Here is a 24069-nt window from a genome sequence, read left to right on the forward strand (position 1 = left end):
GTTATATTAATTGAAGGATGAGTTCATATTTCTCAGTCTCCCCCTTAAAAAGGTTTCATTTAGTTATCAGTATATTATTTCTAAAAGATAGCCCACTCATAGCCATCTGTCTGTGCATATATCTGGCCTGTGTAAGCCAGTGTTCTTGTAACCTTTCTCTGTCATCCTCCTTGGGTCCCTTCTGATTATTACAAAGACTTGTTGCATTTCATTTTAATTGATTTTAAAGTTTAGGGCTGGGCTATACTGAAAACTTACATTGGCATTGTAGTGTCATTTGGGCATGAGCCCCCAACTCCCCCTTGGAGACATGTAGCTATGAAGACCTAACCCCAATGTAGATGGTGCTAGGAGGTCAATGGAAGAATTCTCCTGTTGACATAGCAACTGACTTTTAGGGACATGGACTAAGTAAAGCAACGGAAGAATCTCTCCTGTAGTTGGAATGAGTGTCCCCAGTGAAGCACTACTGTGAGCTGTGCTGCTTTAGCATTCTAAGTGTATATGTAGAGGCAGAAATGGTGTCTTACTGTGTTTATACTGTTCTCTGAACATTTGGGTCCTGTAATTACTACTGTAATACAAATAATTGCAAAACAGAACCTAACTACTTATTCTAATTCCAGCCTGATAACTAGTAGAACAGTGGTTTCTTTCAGAGTAGGTAAAAAGGAAAAATAGATTTGTAAATGAAAGTCTAGTGAGAGAGCAGTGAATTTCTCTGTGGTATATTCTGCTTTTTTAATGGTTCTGTGTTCATTTATTGTAAATTCATGAGCTCTTAAAAATGTTTGAGTTAGAGTTGAATCTGTTCAGTTAGCTGCTACATTTAGTTTTGAGTGTTTTTTGGTTTTGCAATGTTTGTATCATAACAAAGTATATCTCTTGGAAAGCATAGTATATCTCTAATGTAGTAACCCTAGTGGTCTCCGCTTAGGTGCCATGAGAGATTGGGTACTGGAGAGAATGTGAGGGTTTGGGAGGGAGCTTGGATGAGGGAGGCAGGATGACTGGAGTGCAAGGGTTTAAGGGAGGGATGTGACCAACTAGTTGATTATCTGATCAGCAAATATTTATTGGATAGTCGACATACTAGTCGACGAGTCACTTTCCCTCTTGCTGCCTCTATCAGAATGAGGCAGCAAAGTGGGGGAAGAGGTGCTTCAAAGCAGCAGCGCCACATGGAGCCCATGGCCAGACCCTGGCTCCACATGGCTCTGCCACTTTGAAATTCCATGTGTAGCCTGGAGTCAGCTGGGGACTGCTTGAATCTCTGCTGGTGCCATGCTCCCTACAGTGCTTTCGTCTTTTAAGTGTAGCAACAGTCCTGGGGCTGCTGCTACACTTCATAGGTGGAGGTGCCCTTATCAACTAATTGAATAGTCGATGCAAATTGCATCGACTAGTCAATTAGCCCATTAATCTAAATTTAACATCCCTAGTTTAGGGTGTGACCTGGGTTGGGACTGGGGTACAGGTGTTTCGGTTGTGACATGGTGCAGGATCTGGGAAGAGATATGAAGGCAGGAGTGGCGGCAGAGAATTTGAATGATGTGGGGTAGGAGGACAGAGGGTTGGGGTGTCAGAGGCAGGCTGTGGCCTGGAGATTTACCTGCCTGACTCCTGGCCAGCAGCCTTCTCAGGCAGGCTTTCTACCTGCCCCACACCTGCACTGGCATCATAAGAACATAAGAATGGCCATACTGGGTCAGACCAAAGGTCCATCTAGCCCAGTAGCCTGTCTGCCGACAGTGGCCAGCACCAGGTGCCCCAGAGAGGGTGGACCGAAGACAATGATAAGCAATTTGTCTCCTGCCATCCTTCTCCAGCCTCTGACAGAGACCAGGGACACCACTTCTATCCCTTGGCTAATAGCCTTTTACGGACCTAACCTCCATGAAATTATCTAGCTTCTCTTTAAACTCTGTTATAGTCCTAGCCTTCACAGCCTCCTCTGGCAAGGAGTTCCACAGGTTGACTACACGCTGTGTGAAGAACAACTTTCTTTTATTAGTTCTAAACCTGCTACCCATTTGGGCCATGTGGTCTTTGAATAGCTATGAGCCTAAGGAGAGGGAGGGAAGGTTGCTTTGCAAGCAGCCTGTTGACAACAGGCAGCTCCCATTGGCCGGAAGCCTTTCCCTCCTCCCCTGGGCTCACAGCTGGTCAGCCCACAGACCATATTTTGCCCAGCCCTGAACTGGTGATATCTGTTTCCAAATATTCAGTATCCTAGCAAAATCTTCCTTGTGGATGTTTCACCTCTGTGTTTTCACACTGCCTAGCAGTGCTGGAAACAAATACAAGGAAGAGAAAGTATAGTGTCAGTGACAGAATAGCCTCGTTAAAGGCAGTAGTCCCTAGTGGTCCACAGAGGAAGAGGTACTAGGAATGAATGCTACTTCGGAGGATGTCCTGCCAGTGTATCTTGAAGGGGCTGAGGGGAAGAGCCTTGTGCAGACAGTAGGGCAAGGCACCACTCCTCACCCAACCAAGCAGGCATGGTAGATAGTTTATATGCTGCCTTAGTATCTAATAACAAGGCAGACACTAGGAGGAGAAAATGGGTCAGTTGACCTCTGAGTCTTGAGGGTTAATTGGGGGGAAAGTGTCAGCTGAGAGATGAGCTGGCTAAGCATCTCCAGTGACTAAATTACAACCCAGAACCAGAAGGAGAGCTGGGAATCTCTTGGTTAAAGAGAGATATAAGAAGTGGCTGAATTTCCCAGCTCCAGGAAGAGGGCTGGGGCTCTCACTGCAAGATAAAGACAGAAAGGAAAGTGAGAGGGTTGGGAACAGTGTGCAGAGGGTGGGCTTCAGAGCAAAAAAAATCCAGAAGAACCTTTTGTTTATCTGGGACATTGTTGTAAAAAAAAAAAGTCCATAAGATTTATAATACACCAGCCCATGGAAGATACTACTAAGTTGAGAGACATTGAGGTTGAATGACTTGGTTGTTGAGAGGGAAAACTGAGGCAGGGATACCTGAAATGCTACCTTTTGTCAGAAGGGTCATTGCAGGGCGGTCATATCCTGTGATACTGCTGTCAAGTTGACATTACTCCACATTGAGTTCCCTTCTGTTAAGGGACTTACCTTGATAGTAAATATAGTTATCAACATAAACTAGATGGCAAAAAGAAAAGATATTCTTAAGAAAGTCTGACATTATTGACCTGTACAACATGCCCTGGGGATAAAAGCAATTCATATGGTCATAAGTGCAAGTGCATTTGGGTGGGAATTTTTTGTTCCTCTTGAGAAATAACATTTTAAAATAGAATGTAAGGTATGAAAGTCTTTTTTTGTATATGTGTAAATTACATGACAATAGATATATTTTATACATAATAAAACCTACAACATTGTCCTTTTTTAATCTCCATGTCTGTATACAATAATATGATGAGAAAGTAGAAATTACTACAAAGCTAATACCTCAGTTCTGTTCTTAATTTGTTACTCCCCTTTGTTCCATTTTCTGTATGTCTTCTGCATCTTATGTTTTGACATCAGTTATAGTAAATGAATGCTTTGTAATTGTAAAAGGCTAAAACTAGGGGAGGAAAAAATGTTGTAAGATAAATCAAATGTTTAAACTGGTAGGATATAAAGTTACAGGAAATATCCTTGTCCCAGAATTCATACAGAGATTGCAAGGCTGTCACTTTGATTTCAATCCTATTTTGGAAAAGTTAGCTTGTTTTGAAAATTTATAGCAGAGCTCCTAACAGAAGGCACAGCTGAGAACCTTCCAAAAAAGGAAAACGGGGATATATGGAACAGCAGGAGAATGATACTTCCTTATAAACTATACAAGTAAAATCAGATTAAAATGAATAGAAAAAGAACACCAGGAAAAAAACCATGCTTATGGGGATGTAGATATTTGGTTAGCAATGCAACTAAAATCAGTATTAAAATGTATGTTTATAACCCTTTTTGAAGGATAACTTATTAAAGTGGGCAAGTGTTGATTTGAAAGATTTTTGTCATAATTTTCATAATATTTTGCAAATTATAGGCCTGAACCTGAAAATATTGTCAAGCATAGTACTTGCTGCTGCTGGAAATGAATAGTGCCACTTTTGGTAATAAGTACTAAGCTTAGAAGTAAGTGCTGACAGGGCGAGGTTCTAGGTTGATTTTGTCCATGAAAAGAATTAACATTTTGATAGCTTTTTGGCCATTGCCGGTTTCTATTTTCATGGGAGAGTCATCTGTCTTTTGAGACTAAATCATTTACCCACCAATTGTTCTAGTCCCTCTTCCATTCCATTGCTTGGTTCTCAAAATATTTTATTTTGTGCACAAACAAGAAAGGATCTGAAGAATGCAAACATTACATTACATTATTTATGAAGTGACATCTTATACTAAACTATGGATAATACCAGTTGTTTGTCTCTATCTTGTATTCCCTGTTAATTCCTTAATGAAGTTTTAGGGCATCTGTCAAGGAGGAATCCTGTGGACCCATAGATGGTTGCAATAAGTAGAAGAGAGATCTATGTTGAAATAAACCCCCCATAATTCCATCTGTTTTGGGACAAAGTGGATAAGGCATTATCTTTTTTTGCACCAATTTCTATTGGTGAGAAAAACTATAAAATATATTATCTCCCTCACCTTCTCTCTTATCCTGGGACCGATTCAGCTACAATTCTGCATACAACAATATTTGATACTCTGTCATAAATATGTGTAATTTGAAAATGTTTGTCATGAGAGCTGTTCAAATTATGGTGAAGTCAATAGGAATTATCAAGTGGCAGTTGAGAGCACTTTGCACCATGAGGTCCATAGTTTTTGCCTAAATTGTAGGAATATATACTTTTAAGAAATGAACAGCAAGAACTCTAATTTCCCCATGCTCTGCTGACACTGAACAGAATAAGTAGCTGTTTTTTTAAAAACTAATATCAGGCAAGGTAACTACATAGCCAGAGGCAAATGGGAAAAATGAGTAAAGATGGAGCTCCTATACCCTTTTTCCATCTTTCGGGCTGCTCTGATGGAGCAGCCCCCTCTCCCCATTCCATTAACTCCCCCTTTTCAGATGAACTCCAGTGCCTGCCAATATTACAGTGATAAGTAGCTTTCCCAAATGCCAGTAAAAGTGACTAGACTCCAATTATAATTTCACACTGTTGTAGTTGGTAGTATAGGCATTTGAATTGTAATGTAGACTGCAGAAAACCTCACTGCACCAGCTCATGTTTAAAGAGTATCTTTGTAACCATAAGAACTAGAAAATTAAAAACAAACAACAAATCTTATGTTCTGTACAGATTTGTGGCCTATTGCCAATGACAGTTTCTTAATGTCACGAATGCATGGATGAGTAAGGTAGATTTTCTGTTAATGTTCCTAAAAGTTCAGCAAGGAAACTTTCAGCACTCACTTTTTAAATTTAGCGCTTTTTTGGGGCAGGAGGAGCTAAAAGACAAAATTTTACTTTTATAATTGGCAGAAATTACTTCAAATAATATAAGAAGCCCTAATGCTAAAAAAAAAAAAAAAAAAGTTGCTGCCATATTTAATGTGCTACATATTTAATAATTAGTATGTACAAATGTGAAGGAAATTGACTATGCACATATGAAATATTGTTTTTAAAAAAAGACTTCTGCAATAGCATTGGTGACTGAGAAAACTGAGATCTGACTCAGTGGACTATCCCAAAGTTCTTTAGTTGTACAAGTTTTGTGTACTTAACTACAATGTAGTAGAAGAAATATTTCAATGTAAATTGTTCCTTTAACATGGTTCACAATACTTCAGAGAAAAGGAAGAAGGGAGAACAATCATAACGAATCCTTAAATATGGTAGTATTGACCTCCAACAAAGACCAAACTCTATTTAGTAAACATACATTGTCTTTATTACCAATGAAAAAAATCCCTGTTTGAATGTTTATAGTAAATTTTAAGATTTGTTTGCTGTCCCTAAAGATATTTCTTTCAGCAAGATCTGAAAGACACCAATTCACTAATGGCCATACTTGGTTGGTGCATAGCATAGTTGGAGCATAGCATATGCCAGCTACTCCTACCCCGTACCAAGACACACCACCTTCATTCGGGCTTTGGTGCAGGAGCCAGATATATTGGCTTTGTATCATCTGGGACCTCCCCCACACTAGAGAATTTTCTAGATTGCCAGATTTATTTCTTTGTGCTCTCGGGTGGAATAAACCTACTGGAATGCAACTGAGCAAAGAATACATGAACAACATGGAGCAGGAGAACATGTTGAAGTGGCTGGTGGCAACAATAATCCAAGCTGCAGGAGTTAAAATAGCAAGATCCCGGGGAAAACTCTCATTTCTCCTGTTGAAAAATGATTGACAATAAAATAATATACCCGGATTTCCTGCGGAGTGACAGTTGTTCACCAAAAATATTGATTAAATAGCAAGGAAATAATTCAAATAGGTTATATTATTCTCAACTGACTTCCACTTAATTCTGATGCTGTAAGAAATTTACTATTTGCTAGAATTTTGACTGCAATTGTAGCTGTATTTTTGTGTGTAAACTTTGATACTTCTCTAATTAGTGTCCTATTAATGTAGTAGGAGTTCTGTATTAAATTAGAACACATGCTGTCAGCCGACGGTCAGGGCAGTGTGTATGTGCTATACACCCGAGACTTTAACTGCGGAGACCAGGGTACCTTGCAGCAGGCAACCTGGAGGAGGCTGACGGGTGCCCAATAAGTGTACAGGGAGAGCTTTTAACACCTTAGATTTCAGCTGCTAGAATTCGTAATTCCTTCGCAGCGGGCAGCCATGGGGAAAGACTGAAAGATGCCCCAGTGGATTCTGCCACCTGGGTGTGACACAAATCCAAACGCCCAAGCTCTTCCTATACTGTGTGTGTACTATACACCCGAGACTTTAACTGCTGAGACCAGGGTCCCTTGCAGCGGGCAACCTGGAGGAAGCTGACGGGTGCCCAATAAGTGTACAGGGAGAGCTTATTACACTTCAGATTTTAGCTGCTAGACTCTGTAATTCCTTCGCAGCGGGCAGCCTGGGGGAGGCTGAGAAGTGCCCCAACGGATTTGCCACCTGGGAGTGACACAAATCCAAACGCCCAAACTCTCTCTATATCTGTCCCTTAAGACTGGCTGAAGTTCTTTTAAATTGTGCCTGGTTCTGTTACAGCAACTGAAGGAGTCAGGTTAGAGCTTAAATAGTTACAGGTTCATTGAGGAAGCTTATAAATCATATGGTTGCAATGGCTATTGTTCTATTTCTTAACTGCTGGCAAGTATATATATATATATGTGTGTGTGTGTGTGTGTGTGTGTGTGTGTGTATGTGTGTATATATATATATATATATATATATATATATATATATCTTTAAAATAAAAAAATGGTTACAAAGAAAAATAAAGATAGGAAATAGAAAATAATGGTACCAAATGACAGCTTAATCTTTAAAGAGCTCTATTCTATGCATGCACTAAAACAAAAGGACACATACGGGTACAATTTTTACCCCCTTCTGCGTCGCTCGGTCCCAGCGTGTCAGGCCAGGATCGGTCCCTCAATTCCTCGGAAAGACGAAAATACGAGGGGGGCATCCCCGTGGAACCTCGGGAGGTCAAAACACCTAACCCGACCAGCAGGTAGAGGGTAGATTGACACTCAAAAGTGAGTGTGCTCCTGTACCCACCTTTATACCCATTGGGTCACGTATTTCTCTTTCTTATCTGTGATGCCAAATGGTGCTGGTCTGTCTTTTGTGAGACCAGTTCTTACAAGGGAGTTGTGAACTTAATTTACACTTGTAAGAGAGAGTTGAAAGGATATCATTGGAAGTACTGGGCATTCTTTTTCTCAGTGGGAAATTCCTTTCCCAGGGACTGTGTGTGTTCGAATCAACATGGGTGCCAGCCGGGCACTTCTTGCAGCCTCGAGCTCAGTTTATTGCCTTAATCGTCACTCAGAGTCAGGGAACACTCGCATATCCTGATCTTGCATCAAAGTAGATCAAAGCTTAATGGCTATGCTGATTTTCTTATTGTTCCTTCTCTGCCCTGTATACAGACATCTCAGAGGGCAAGCAAGATTGGTTGAGATGGGGGGGAGGGGGCTGTCTGGCTACACATGCATGTAACAGATGAAGAGCTAAAGAACTGCTTGTGTTAAATTGTGGACATTTTAAAGAAATTAGCTGCATCAGACACATTGTTTGTGTCCACCAAAATTACACACTCGTATTGACACCCATAATATTTTCAAGAAACAATATACTAATTTTTTTTTCTTCTATTAAATTGTTCTTGGCTTTGGGAATCCTAACCAGAATAGCAAGGGGATAAAGCTTGGGACTTGAGGATAAAGACCGTGTGGACAAAATATGCTATATGCATTTTACTTTGTCAGCCTTGTGTCAGTGGAATAATGTAATCAGATGTGAAAAGCTACATGAAAAAGACCCCACAGAGGTTGGAGCCCCATTGCACTAGTGTTGTACAATACAAAAAGAAAAATCCCTGCCCTGAAAGATATTATCTCAAGATGCTGATGAAAGATAGGAGGTAAAGATAACATAGTGTGGTTGCAAATGAACCTGCTGAAGAGTTGGCACAAATTACATGTATTATGGTTTTTTAAATCAGGTGGTGGAAGGATACAGAACAGGGTATATAGAAGCATAGAGGAAGCATGTTTCAAGTTAACGTTTTATCCTTAAAAGCAAATATGAAATTACCAAAGAGTGGAGGTTTCAGGGTTAGTTTTGTTTTTGGAGTAGTGAGACAAAAGTTTACTTGAAGCATATTTAATTTTATCAAGTAATTTTTTTGTATAGCTGCTTGGCAACCTTGGTATTTTAATCAAGTCTGGTATATTCCAACTATTAACTTGGAGCTTGTTGGTTTTTACATGTATGCACTAAATATTTCTCCTTCTTTAGCTATTAGTGTGAATTTATGAATTTACCTTGATTTTTGTGTAATTATTTTTTTTTCTTGTCAGGAAATACTGCATTACATGACTGTGCAGAGTCTGGAAGCTTGGACATCATGAAGATGCTTCTTAAATACTGTGCAAAGATGGAAAAAGATGGCTACGGAATGACTCCCCTTCTATCAGCCAGTGTGACAGGTCATACAAATATTGTGGACTTCCTGACCCAGCATGTACAGACTAGTAAGGCAGAACGCATCAATGCTTTGGAGCTTTTAGGAGCAACATTTGTGGACAAAAAAAGAGATCTGCTTGGTGCTCTGAAATATTGGAAAAGAGCTATGGACATGAGGTACAGTGACAGGACTAATATCCTCAGCAAACCTGTGCCACAAACACTAATAATGGCTTATGACTATGCCAAGGAGGTGAATAGTGCAGAAGAGCTAGAAAATCTTATTGCAGACCCTGATGAAATGAGAATGCAAGCACTGTTAATTAGAGAACGTATTCTTGGTCCTTCTCACCCAGATACATCCTATTATATTAGGTACAGAGGTGCCGTCTATGCAGACTCCGGAAACTTTAAACGATGCATCAACCTATGGAAGTATGCTTTGGACATGCAGCAAAGCAACCTAGACCCCCTGAGCCCTATGACAGCCAGCAGCTTACTGTCATTTGCTGAACTCTTTTCTTTCATGCTACAGGATAGGGCAAAAGGCCTGCTAGGCACCACTGTTACATTTGATGATCTTATGGGAATACTGTGCAAAAGTGTCCTTGAAATAGATCGGGCTATCAAACAAACTCAATGTCCACCTGACCAAATACAGCTTAACAAAGCTCTTTCTATCATTTTGCATTTAATTTGCTTGCTGGAAAAAGTTCCTTGCAGTCCGGAACAGGACCACTTTAAAAAGCAGACTATTTACAGGTTTCTTAAACTGCAGCCTAGAGGAAAGAATAACTTCAGCCCGCTTCATCTTGCTGTTGATAAGAATACTACATGTGTGGGTCGATACCCTGTTTGCAAATTCCCTTCCCTACAAGTTACTGCTATACTGGTGGAATGTGGTGCTGATGTAAATGTCAGAGACTCTGATGATAACAGCCCTTTGCACATTGCTGCACTGAACAACCATCCAGACATCATGAATCTTCTTATCAAGTCAGGTTCACACTTTGACACCACAAACTTGCATAAACAAACTGCTAGTGATTTGCTGGATGAGAAGGAAATGGCAAAAAATTTGATCCAGCCCATAAATCATACCACATTGCAGTGTCTTGCTGCTCGTGTTATAGTGAATCACAGCATATGTTATAAAGGGCACATCCCTGAGAAACTAGAAAACTTTGTGTTGCTCCATAGATGATAGTGTGACATTTGCACAGTGCTGTTGAAGCACAAGTTGGTGACATTAATTGTTGCTTTCTCAAGCACTGTTGTGATACACCAGCGTTCATTTAGTTTGACCTATCGTGTTCTCATTGGCTAAAGCATCATTAGCATCAGATCTGCAGGATTGGCTACCCAGTATTTAATATGAATATGCCATATAATATATTTTGTGGATTATTTAGAAATGTAATGCCATATTTAGACTCTTAAAATTGTCTGCCAAAGGCTCGTCTACTCTGTTGGGTTACTTGTTGTGTGATGGGGACTGAGTTGAATATTTTTCACTGGTGTCTTTTTACTATTACTGGTATGTGGATTTTATACAGTTGGTAGGTCATCTTTTTTGTTTTTGCTTGCACATTTCTACTCAAATTCTGTTTTTTCTATGAACTCCATTGCTTAAACAGAACAAGTTGTATGGACTTGTTAACATTTGCAATTACCATAAGTGCTTTATCTTCTCTATGCACTGGCTTAAACATGACTGTTGTGTGTTAGCATATTTCTATGCAGCAATTGGCCAACTTCAGCTCAAACAGCAGTTTTACGGAGCTTTTTCTGAGACTATTTCCTTCACAGCATGACAATTTTTGGAGCTACTTGTCAGTTGTCTAAACTTTTTGGTTTGACTTTTATTCTAGTTGTATATGAGACTGCTTTCTCTTAGTCCTCTGGAAATGTGTGATAAATTTGGGAGAAAAATCTATTCTTGTTCTCTTGGTAACCCAGTTGAAATTTAATCTAAGTCATTCTGATGCATCATGCAGCAAGGGGAAGAGTTCTTATTATGTACAACTGAGACTTTCCCTCTGCACTAATGTCTTGTTTGTGCTGATCGTGTGACTAGTTGTAGAGAGTTGCTCAGATTTTTAACCTCAAACTTAATACACTTGAATAAGAAATAAATTGAATGTATGCAGTAGTCTGAAATTACAAGTCAACTTCCTTACCTACAAAAAGGAACTAAAGCATGTTGGTGGCATGATACTTGTCAGTTCAGGATTAGACATCTAGTATAATTATACTACATTATAGTGAGTGGCTCTCTGCCAACATATCAAAATTCCATAGCAGTGTCCCTTCATTTTAAATATCCCCTTTTAGATAATTTGCATGCATTTTCACCTCTCATTGTCAGCCATACTTAAACACAATCTATGTTGTGTACATAGATTCTATTGAAAGTTACCTATTTTTATAATATTTGCACATCAGCTTAGCTATTGCAGCAGAAAGGGCTCTTTCAACTTGATTAGAAATCTATAAGTGAAAATTATAAATGAGTAAGATTCAGGTAATTAATACAATTCAGCACTTTATTGTTGATTCAGAGTAAAACTTATTCTGGCACATTAGCCCTACAAATGTCTTAACATTGTTCTCAAGAGAAAAATGTATTTTGGGTTGAGTAGAGTACAACTTACTGCCAATTCAGTGGTCAAGCACAGTGGATGTCATTTGATTTGGCTTTTCCTTACAGTGATGGTCAATAACCATGCCTAGTGGGTTTTTTTAACTCCAAAATTGGGTGGATTTATTTGTATTTTCATCAGATTATGCGACAGATGATAGCAAAAGGATTTCAAAAGCCAAATTCATGATACTGAGGTGACTTGAACTTAGTGCTTTACGTTTTTTAATTTGATTTTAAAGTATTTTTGTCTTTGATGTTTGTGAATTGCCTTGGTGATGAGCTCATCACTGACAGTGTGAAAAGGCAGTGCTTTCCTTACATTTTGATTGTTTAGGTATTCTCTCTCTCTCTCCTTTTAGCTTATGAAGTGGAGTGGCTATGTCACCCTCAGATCTTAATGAGATGGATGGTTTTTAAAAAGTTAGCAGAAGCTGTCAGTAGCCCTGTAATTTATACATATTTCAAAGTTTAAAAACAGCATAAACTATATTGAAACAACTTTTTACTTTTTGTCCTATGACACATTTGTATTGTTTGTATGAAAAGCAAAGCTTGAGTTGACTGAATCTCACAAAGATACAGTAGTACATTTCTATTCAATTGGCTGAATTTCTTTAATTTATAATTATTAAAACACGTGCTGCATCAATTGTTGATGGTAAGAACAAATAGTTTCATTGCTTCATTTTTTTATTTTGAACATTCTTCCTCTTTCACTTACTATTCTGCAAGTTGATTTAATTAGTGATCAACACCACAACATAGGAATGAGCCACAATGTGGCTAGAACATCAACGTGGATAATAGAAAAAGGGATTCTAGAATCTGTTCTGCTCTTCATTGCTAATACAGGTTGGACCTCCCTGGTCTGGCACCCTCAGGACCTGAGTGGTCCTGAATGAGGGATTTTGCCAGACCAGGGGAGGTCATTTCTGGCCCCCCTGCCACTGGCCTCCTAGCCCATCTCCACTCCTGGCCTGGCCTCATGGCTGGCTCCCCACCTGCCACCAGCCCCACTGCCTTACCACAGCAGTCCGCAGTCCCACTGCTGAGGCTCCCAGCTCTGCTGTGGCAGACCACTGTCCAAACCCCAGTGCTCCTGGCCTTGCCAGCCCTGCTGTGGAAACAGTAGCCCTAAAAGCTTACAGTCCTGGCGCCAGGGCTCCCAGCCCCACCGTGGAAGACCGCTGCTCAGCTGCCGGGGCTCATGGCTCTGCCAGCCCTACTGTGGCAGCATCAGCCCTGCTGCTGGGGCTGCTGACCTTGCCAGCCCTGCTGGGGAAACCAATTGTTTGGCCACCAGGGCTCCTGGCCCCACTGTGGCAGACCGCTGCCCTACCACTGTGGTAGACTGCTGCCCTACCACCATCAGAGCCCGTTGGCATTCCAGCCACCCTGCCGCTGGCTCAGCCAGACTCCCACAGCAGGATTCCTGGCTGCTGGGCCCCCTGCAGCCAGCCAGACTGAATTTCCAGCTTTTGCAGGGCTTCTGTTTCTGGCCTTCCACTGGTACTCTCTGGTCCTGCTGGACCACGTATGTTGCTGTACCAGAGTCCTGGTTTTGAGAGAGTTCAACCTGTAGTTTTAAATTTCTAACTTTGAATGGGATAATGGGTATTTGGACAATTTTTGCAAGAGTTTTATCTTTGAGAGTTCACAACTATGATTTAAAAATAATAAGAATACTGCACTGTTGTTCCGGTGCTGTTACTCTGGTTCTGAAGTAAAAAACATACTCATGAATTTTCTGGCTACCAAAACCTTAGAGAATATAATTTTCTTTATATAGTGATTTGATGAAGGTTCCCAAGTCTTAGTATGAAAGTTTATTGCACCGTTTGTTTTTTAAAGAAATGCATGCAAATATCATAAAGTATATGGCACTAATCTACCAGTGTAACTTCATCCTGACCTACAGCACCTCTGTTATTATGAATTTTGTTTTTGTAATTAGAGGAGCCCACCTAAGGAACTTTTATGGTCTCCAGGTATTTAAACCTAGGTTTCCAGAGGGTAACGACTGGTGCTTTTAAACACATCTGCCACTTAGCCACCAGTATTCATTTTACCTTTCTTAATTTTTGTTTCACTTTCAAATTAAAGCAGTCAAGATGCCACTGACAGTAATAAGGTGCTGTGGCCTTTCATTGAGTTTATTAGAGGGCTCTAAATTTAGCTTTCCGCCTTCTGAAACAAGGTTCTGATTACATTGTTCTTGGTGGTGTTACTCCTTTTTTGCTAGTATCGGGGTTATCCTAGTGAAACACAGTGATGCGAAAATTCAGTAGTGCTTTTAGCTGAAACTAAAGCATACTAAGGAAGTAAAGGACGTGATAATGAATGATTTTATCTTCTCCTTTCTGTCCTTATTTACTTAATACTCTTCTTTCTGTTATCTTCCTGTTACATATTTCTATAACTGGAATATACGGCTCCACAGGTACCAACCCAGTGACACACGTGTGTCAAGGACATTGCATACCACCTTATGTATTTTTGAGGTGCAACACATTTTATAAAATGTAAACAATCTACAGCATGTTCCTAAGAAAATAGTATACCAATATCCCCCAAAGGCCTGCTTGTTGAGAATGTGATGGTGGATTTTCTTTATACATGTATGTGCGGGTGCACATGTGCCCACACACATGATTTTTTTCTTCAACCCACCAAAGCTTTCATTGGAATACTACAGCCAGGGAGATGAAAACTACAGTGGTATAAAATGAAACTTTCTTCTTTCCCCCCTCAGAATGCTAAAGTGAATTTTGTATTTCTCTCACTGTTGTTGCCATCCTAATAGCAAGTACTCTCCATATGTTTTTGCTATCTTTGGTGGGTCTGACTACTATAGCGCAAAATGTTTACTGCATAAGTGTGACTGTGTTTTCGCAGATGCTAAAGGTAGACTCTCTGACATGCAAATTCTAATTTTAAATGAATATAGTGTCTGTGAAAGGGGTTGAATTGAGAGCCATCTGTTTATCTGCAGATTAGATACAGCGATACTAATGTAAATTTTCGTTCTGTATTCCAGCATTAAATATCCTACCTGGAGGACCAAAATTTTTGAGGGAGAGGATAATTTTTTAGTCTTCATCCTTACACAATCCTTAGTGCCTCAGATAAGATTAGCATTTTACATTTGTTGTGATATAGACATCTATTCGCTAGTTGCTTAAATGAGATTGTCAGATCATTTCCTGTAGATCATCAAAAGGCTGACAGTTACTAAATTCAACCTGGTTTTGAGATATCAATCCCAATCTCTTTGTCATCCAATCTCATTCCAAACCATTCTGCAACAACTCTTGATAGAAGATATAGGTAAATATTTCCTAGCTCCCAAAATGATCCTCTATTGAGAACTGCTTTTAAAACTGGATGGACATACATTATTTCCATTTTTAAAAAATGCTATTTTTTAGAAAGGAATGGTGTGTCATGAGAGACTTTATACAGAAGGATAACATCCTTATTAGGAAAATCATTTGTATCGCTTCAGTTTTCATATCAATTGCAAAGTAATAGTGGCTGTGTATGTGACTATGCTACAAGTTTCATTGAATGAGTTTCAAATGTAAAGAGTAGAATACTGACTGGGTTATGTAATTTTTATAAGTGAATATGAAGACATTGTACAAATGTTGATTGTCTTTACTGTAAAGTCAAATGACAGGGCATGGTAATTGGTATTACAAAGTAATTTTGTGTCAGAAGAGTTGATGGCATCATTGTAAATGAGGGGCAGAGATAATCTAATGTAGTTTGAAGAACACTGTTTTATACTGTACAAATCCCGTGGCTTCGGTAAGTGTGAAAATAACTGTTGTATGGACTTTGACTCTTTGCTAATTGCAAAGTGGAAAAGTGATTGTTTACCTGATTTTTAACTCATTTTGTATAAATGTTCCATCATGTCACAGACTTCCTATGCAGGGCTAGCTCAGCGTATTGAAATACTGCAATTTCTTTTTTACATGAAGTAATTAAGCTTTAATAGTAATGTAAAAAAGGAATAACAAACTTTGCTCTTAATCTCTTTAGGCTCCAAATGCAAATTAAATTAAAATTGTTTTGGAGAACCACTAGCTGAGTCAGTATCTATTTTCTTTAAGGGCTACTGTGGATTCCTCTAAAAAGGGCATTTTCTATCAAAGTAAGGAGGACTAAACTATGAGGGTTACAGCTTTTCCTCCTGTTGCTACTAATGACTGTATCCAAAAGGGAGTTAAACATGACTGCTGTCTCAAATGGTTTGAGTTCTGAACAGGCAGTGGGGAGGAAATTAACTTCAAGCTTCACGAAGACATTGCAGCTGATGGAGAGAAAGTATACAAAATTAAGGTAGTGCTGCTTTAAATGTTATATAGTTCAGTTGCTTATGTTTACAACATAACCAAACCTAATCAGTTATTTTCAGAACAAACTTTAGGGAAAAACTCACGTGACACCAAAAAGTTAGCAAAAAGGTGTGGGCTCTGAAGTCTTTCTCCTGAAACTTACAGAATGAGAAATGTATATTCTAGACTGGAGTTCTAGAAGGGGAGGTGGGTAAAGCTATGAGATGATCTCTCATGAAGTGGGCTGCCAAATTGCAAAGCTTTGAACTGTGTTTTTATTGTTTGGGTTTTTTGGGATCTTTGACTATAAGTTACATTTATTTTTGTAGTGCCCCAAAGAGTAGCAAACACTTGTTAGTACTAGAATTTGCTCATTTCAATTTATACGTGACACAGTGAGTCAGAGTAGCAAGCAACAGAAAAGGGATGAGAGAGACCAAGGAGTTTTACAGTGAGAAAATCCAGTTACTCAGATAAGCAGCTGCACGTTTTAATGGGTCAAATATGTTTCAAGTATATGTGACTAACTTTTTGGGGTATCCTAAAAGGAGATGAGTTTTCTTCTGTATGAGGCAGAAGCTCAGTAGAGTGCCCATTGCCACAGGCATTGATGAGGCAAGAGATGGTTTCTTTTGGGTCAAATCTTTCATCTAACTCTGGAAGAAATAGAGGGAGGAAAATGTAGGGACTGAGGATGTTAAATACCAGTTATTTTACTAGTCAACTAGTCAATGGAATTTTCATCACTACTCAACTAGTCGATAGACACTTCCACATTCCTCCTTTGAAATCTACAAGAGCTGCTCCAGGGTCTCTTGTACATTTCAAAGGAGGAATGTGGAACTCCACTGCAGCCTGGAGCCAACGGGAAGTCCTGCTGACTCTGGGCTCCACGCAGGTGCTTCTGCTTTGAAATGCATAAGAGCCCAGTGGGGGCTCTTGTGCATTTCAAAGCGGAAGTGCCCACATGGAGCCTGGGGTTAGCAGGGGACTCAGAGTTCCCCGCTGACCCCTGGCTCCATGTGGTGCTGCCACATTGAAATGCCATGTGAAGCCGGGGTGAGCTAGGGACTCCCCAGCTGATCCTGGACTCTGTGCAGTGCTGCCCCTTTGAAACTGTCACGCCATTTCAAAAGGGCAGCATCGCACAGAGCCTGGGATCAGCTCCATGCGGCACTGCTGCTTTGAAGTACTTCCTCTTTCCCCGCCCCCCCCCCCCCCCCTTTGCTGCCTCTATCTGATCATCTTCTTTGCCCTTAGCTCCTATGGGAACATAGGCCATCAACAATTTCTTTCCAAGCCTCTCTGCCTCTATCTGATAGAGGCAGCAAAATGGGCGGCAGGGGGGAAAGCGACTAGTCGACTCAACTATCTGATAAGCATTTGCTTATCGGATAGTCGACTAGTCCTTAACATCCTTAGTAGAGACAAGCAACATTATAGTTCTGCCTAATCTTGCACCCTAAACATAAGCTGGCATACAAACATAGATTTGTTCTTCTGCAGCATGTGAATGGTTGCCATTTCCTACCATTGGTACAGCACAGTCTTTGTTATACTTTCAGCCACAACTAGTGCACCATCTATCTAACTGAAGTGCAACTTCTTCTGTCCTCTGAGGCGTTCCCAGTATCATTTAATACGCTCCCCAAGGCAAAATAAAACATGGTTTCAAAATGAGCAAAAATTGAAGCAGAAAATAAAATGTTTACATAAATTGTACTCTTAGCTAAGTTGATGGTTAGTCCAGACCAATGGATATGTGAGAACCTAGTAGAAAGAATCTGGCATTGGGCCCTTGCTGCTGCTGCTGGGTTATATTTATGGGTGGAAAGCAGTTCATGAGCAACTTACAGCAGACTTTTAAATGACTGTGCTACTTCATACAAATCACAGTTAGAGTTGGAAAATTAGAACTGAGTCATGCTGTTAGTTCCTTATGCCAAAGTAGCATGATTGGAGGATGTGTCAGACACGCTGAACATAATATATCCTGTGACTTCACTGGCAGGCTTTCCTAATGTTTAAATTTACTTACTTTATTTCGCATGTATAGTCTCTTGGAAAAAAGCCAGGCACAACTATTAATTGTTTTGTTGTCTTGTTCTTATACTGTGCCCATCATTGTGGTATCTGAGCACTGCCGCGGTAACATTTTTAAAGATCATTTTTCTCCTGCTTTTGACTCCCAAGTTACTATTGTCAACTGTTACTTTCCATGGCATAAATAGAATTGGAAAATTAAATGAAATCTGCAGCCACACAAACTCTCCAGAGCCACACAATGAGGTTTAGCTGCCTGTTTTCCTAACTAAGGTGAAAAAACCATGTATATCAAGTTTGTCTACAATTAGTAGTTGCATACAGGTTACAAATGCCTATTAATCAGGTTGGGGAGAAATAATGAATTCATATTTAACTGTGTGAGCTCATACTGTTGACGCTCAAGTTGATGACAACTTCTGTGGGAGTTAGGTTTAGGGAAGCACTACTTGATTAGATTTGTATGGAGTGATGCCAATAAAATGTCTGATCTACTCAGAAAAGACAACTCTTCCTTGTTTTGACATACTGAAGGTTATGAAATGGGGCTTGGGAGAGGAAACTGTTCAATGGTTGACAAAGGTTAGGATATTGAAGAGTTATAGCTTAAGAAAACCTAGCTGACACCTACCATTCTAAAAACTAATCATACTAGCCAGTGTGAAAAATCCCTGTACCATCACAGGCCATTGGAATCTTTAGTTCAGAATGTTCTCTTCCCACCTGCGCAGGTAGGAGGAGAATATCTGCCCAGGTTTCAGCCCACTTGCAGTGTCCAAGAGCTGCAACTCCTGTTCCCTCTTATTTTTCTGTATATGGAATGAATGACTGACACTATGGAAATTTAAAATTGGTGAGCCCAGTGTCTCCTAACTTAATCCCTTCATCTCTGATCATCCCTCTCTGTTCCCTCCCTTAGCTTCTCTTCTACTTAATTCCCACTCTCCTCATTCTCTCTCCTGTCCCTTTTATCTGTAATGTGTTCCCCACCCCTCCCCCCGCAATTTTTTCTCCCCTGTGTCACTTTTTCCAGAGCTCTGCTTGGAACTGAAATGGAAATTGAGGGCATCAGCAGGATTGGGCTCTTGCTAAATAAGCCTTTTGTGCTCTTATGTCTCACAATTGAACAGGTTTATTTTAATTTAAACAAAATTGTATGGGAAGATAGGTATGTCAGAAGAGACATGGGCTTCAACATGATCCTCATCACCCAGCCTAAGGAATAACTTAGCTACTATTTCTCTGAAGTTATTCTCCAACTACTGATTGCAGAACTTGGCAGCAACTCAACATCACTGGAATTCATATAGGGTTGAATTTGCCCTTAATAAATAGCTGTCCTCTTCATTGCTTTTTACCTTGTACAAAATTCTGGGAGAGGAGGCGAGATCATGTCCTTAATTGAATTATGAATCCATAAACACAGCACTGATGGTAGGTTTCTGCACTGGAATGAAGGTCCTTAGAAGTTCTGCCCTCTGTTTAAATCTGTGGTTGTTCTAACATTGCACAACTTAGGAATTTTGAGAAATGGTCCTAAATGTGTTCATTTTTCAATGTATTTTAAAGGTTCTCTAGTGTTGTGTGTGCAGGAAGTTCCAATTCCCTTATGTTGTGACCTTCTCTAGTTCTTTTGTATTGCAGAAACATAATATTAAGAACGTGCCTTTCATTGGCTTCCTTTAAAGTTGTGCATCTGTCACGTAAAAGTGGGTACCTTGTAAAAACCAACCTTTGCTGTGTATCCTGCTTGACTTTACCTCTTTGCCTTGCTGTTGACAGGGCAAGTGTCATCTGATTCAGAAGTGTTTTCTAACAGGTTCCAGAATAATATGAAAGAATTGGTTTGAACTGGCAAATAGTGTTTATTGGAGATTTTTGTTATCTGAAAATCAATTTGGGGCTGACCCAAACAGTCAGTGGCATAGCGAGGAGGCGGCAGGGGCGAGCAGTTGCCCCCAGGTCACACTAGAGGGGCCCCAATATAGCAGAGGGGGAAGGACTGCGCTAGGACCCTGTGCACCTTCCTCTTCTGTAAATTGAAACGGAGTGAAAAGCGAGGGGGGCGGCACATAGGGTGGGGGTTCAGGCTGAGCATGCATAGCATGCAGCTGGTGCGCAGGCCCCATCTGTGACTAAAACCCGCACAACACCCTTCACCTCTTGGGCCACAGCATCTATGTCCTTGCCCGCCCCTCCGAGATACCGCAGCTGCCTTTTGGTCAATCTGGCTGGAAGCGGAATGGCCCGGTGTACTGGAGGGAGTCCCATGTGGAGGCGGGGCAGGCAAGGGGGGGGTCTGGTTGGGGTCACAAATTTCGCTTTTGCCCCATGGCACATAACACCCTCGCTCCACCACCACAAACAGTAGCTTCTTTATCAAAGAGACGAGTGCCCTATTTCTAAAAAAGTGAATGTTTCTTACAAACTGTGACACCAATCTAGACAACTGGACATACTGCTCTAATCATAAAGGGCAAGAAGCAATCCAATGTTCCAATGCCATTTCCCACCACTCCTTCACATGTTTCATCTGAAGAAGTGGGTTGTACCCATGAAAGCTTGTGATATCATCTACATTTTTGTTAGTTTTGCAGCACATTAGAGACTATGTTGTTTTTAAGTTTATTCAGTTACAGACTAACCCAGCTACCCCTCTGAAACTTTCCTTCACATGAGTTCTGCTTCTTGCTCCTACATCAGACATGAACAATGTCAGATGGAGTATTACAGTAGTTGAAAATATCCAGTGAGAGAGTCTTCTGTGACAGAGAAAGCGTGTGTTCTTCTTGCAAGTGTCAGGATGCCTTATTTGGCACCAGGGTCATTTTATTTGTGCATAAGCTTCTTCACTAGGAGAATGTTCCTATTGTATCCGCAGCAGGCAACGGTGCAAAACTGCTTCCATTAGCAGAGCTTTGATATATTCACTTATATGTGAATACCTAGGTTGGAAAAGAGCACGGGAAATTCCTAGCGGTAGCATGAATTTCTACGATATAAAGGGAAGATGAAAACAAGAATCTTTTGACCCTAATGTGTTAACATGAGTGTTTAGCCATTAGGAATTTTTCATGACATGGTGCTAAAAAGTCGTGACTCCTCTCTTCACTAGTATTCAATGACATTGTGGACAGTCACAGTAATTGTGATACTAGTTGTGTCCATATGTGGATTTCTGTGTACAAGCCTTGCAGTACAAATTCTCTGCCTCAGTTTTCAGTTAGTCTTGGCTCTACCTTTCAGCTTAACTAGTATAGGAAAACCAAGGAGCCATTGAATATTAAACTAAATAATGGTCTATGTTCCCTCTAATTTTTTCTGTCTGTGTGAATTTTTTTCATCCATCTGCAGAATAAATATGTTATGTATACTGAGGCATGTGTGAATGTGAACCACCAATAGAAACAGAAAAACCTAGCTGTGGATGCTCTGCTAATCAGCTGGGTGGCATCTGACACTCTCCTGAGCGGCTGCACAAGTACCCTCCTTATAGGGAACACTGGTCATGATTAAAACAGCATTTGTAGGAATTCAGCAGGAACCTCCCTCCAGGCAGGCTCTGTATGGGGTATGTCTAAACTACATATGGGAATGCAGCTTCCCAGCTGTGTACTAGTGGGACTTATGCCAACACTCTAAAAATAGCCATGTAGGTGTTTGGTTTCAAGAGGTTGGGTTGGGCCCTCCAACCCTATCTCTAAAAAGTGTTCCGATCCAGAGCAGACTGTTGCAGCTCTTTTTAGTGCACAAGTCTGAGCCCTGCTATCCTGAGTGTGTGTTTATTTCTGGCTGTAGCTTAGACCTACCTTACATTCAGGCAACAAGGAGAGTTTCCTTTTACTGTTTGTAAAAAATCTGATCCCCTGGAGCACAATAAAAATAGCACTGTCTAAAGTCCATTTTTCCATGCGCTTGGGAGGGAAGTTTGTCCTCTACAGAAGGACCTCAAGGGACACCCTTTGATGCTAGCTTGGCAATCAGATGGCTTGAGTTTTGGGCATTTTCCTGTGTCATCCTACTCTGGGGAAAGTGTCTGATTCTGAAAAGGAGAAAAACAGAAGAGGTTATTTTTTATTTGTGAGCTTTACAAGACTTTCAAAACTAGGACTCTCCAATCTATATTACCTGCCTCATTCCCTACACACACTTAGATTGGCGTTAGCAGCTGACGGTTGATCCAGCCATAAAAGTCTGTACCAAACAATATGTAATACAATTAGAGGTTTATATCTTTAAAAAATATAATTTTTAGTTCTCAGGGGAGGGACCAGCACCTATATCTTGAGTTATATAAATCATCAGGAAAAGGAATTGTTTTTATGTGGGTTATAAACCAGTTGCAGTAATTTAGTGTTTACTTTTCATATGCCTTTAGTCCAGAAGTGTCACAACTGAAAGCCACAAAGGTGACTTAAAAAAAAAAAAAGGCCAGCCTATCTAGCTAGAAAGACCAAGGGACGACGAAAAACGATGGTGTCAAAACTCTGTGGCCTGTTACCTCATCTTCTTAACAGTTATTGGCTGCACAGCAAGCCCAGATGTTGAGATAGGCATAGCCTCTTAACATTTTCAGTAACATGACACTTAAAACTGCACATATAGATAATACTATCAATTTAGGTTTGAATAAGGATCTTAACTGGCTAATACACTACAAAGGTAGTTTCCCCTCTCTTGATATCCACATTTCCACATCAACTGCGGTGAATGAGCCACTTTCACCTTGACTAGATGAGCCTCATTTATACAAGTATGCCCTTTCTTTAGTTGCCCTTACATATACATCCCTGTGTCTGTAAACTTCACTCCAGGTCATCTGATTAAATAGGTTTTCACCCACAACATTTTATGCCCTAATAAATCTATTAGTCTTTAAGGTGCCAGAGGACTCCTTGTTGTTTTTGGAGATACAGACTAACAAGACTTTCCCTCTGAGACATCTCGATAATGTTAACACTGTTTTGTCCGGTGGTATTGGGTACTCTTAGTTATGAAGAAAGATGCTTAGGCCTACATGATGGAATGTAATGGAAACAAAAATTAACTTCAGCCTTTGCCAGACTGTTAATGAACTTACACACTGATGGGTTCTAAAGTGCTTTACAAACTGATCTGCAAAACTCCTGCCTCTTGTTTGGCCATCACTGCTGTATAGGTATTGTTGATGTAAAACACTGCAGCAATTGTACAGTGCACAGTACTGCTTCAGTGACTGTTTCCCTATACATACAGGCTGTGTCTAGACTGGCCAGTTTTTCCGGAAAATCAGCCACTTTTCCGGAAAAACTTGCCAGCTGTTTACACCAGCTGCTTGAATTTCCGCAAAAGCACTGACGATCTCATATAAGATTGTCAGTGTTCTTGTGGAAATACTATGCTGCTCCTGTTCGGGCAAAAGTTCGTTTGTGCAAAACTTTTGCGCAAAAGGGCCAGTGTAGACAGCTCAGATTTGTTTTCCGCAAAAAAGCCCCGATTGCAAAAATGGCAATCGGGGCTTTTTTGCGGAAAAGCACGTCTAGATTGGCACAGACGCTTTTCCGCAAAAAGTGCTTTTGCGGAAAAGCGTCCGTGCCAATCTAGATGCTCTGTTCAGAAAATGCTTTTAACGGAAAACTTTTCCGTTAAAAGCATTTCCGGAAAATCATGCCAGTCTAGACGTAGCCACACAGTAGAACAGTTTCAAGAAGAGACATTTTGAGAGAACTGCCTTACAATATGCAATAGCTGGGTTTAGAGGGGCTGGAACAAGTTGTACAGTCGGGGTGCTGAGAGCTACTGAGCCTCTGTAAACTTTGTATATAAGGGAAACCACTTCAAACCAGGGAGTGCAGCACCACTTCCACCACACGGCCAGGTCAGAGCTCCCTCCTGAGAAGAGACTCAAATTCAAATCTCTTCTCTACATCTTACAAAGGGGGCAATTAAAGCTGGGTCT

The 24069-nt window shown here is 40.4% G+C and overlaps 1 protein-coding gene across 4 annotated transcripts in view; it reads left to right on the forward strand.

Annotated features, from left to right (window-relative positions):
- Positions 1-19990, forward strand: part of FEM1C (fem-1 homolog C) — a 35089-nt gene extending 15099 nt beyond the window's left edge. For all 4 annotated transcript variants that reach the window (XM_014579226.4, XM_006134479.5, XM_075931982.2 and 1 more), the window contains exon 3: positions 8996-19990. In XM_014579226.4, the coding sequence (XP_014434712.1) occupies positions 8996-10305 (1310 nt within the window). In that variant the 3' untranslated portion in view covers positions 10306-19990. The remainder of the gene's footprint in view (positions 1-8995) is intronic.
- Positions 19991-24069: the final 4079 nt, after the last annotated feature.

The sequence above is a fragment of the Pelodiscus sinensis genome, chromosome 6 (assembly GCF_052426305.1).
Source record: "Pelodiscus sinensis isolate ZL-2025 chromosome 6, ASM5242630v1, whole genome shotgun sequence".
NCBI lineage: Eukaryota > Metazoa > Chordata > Testudines > Trionychidae > Pelodiscus > Pelodiscus sinensis.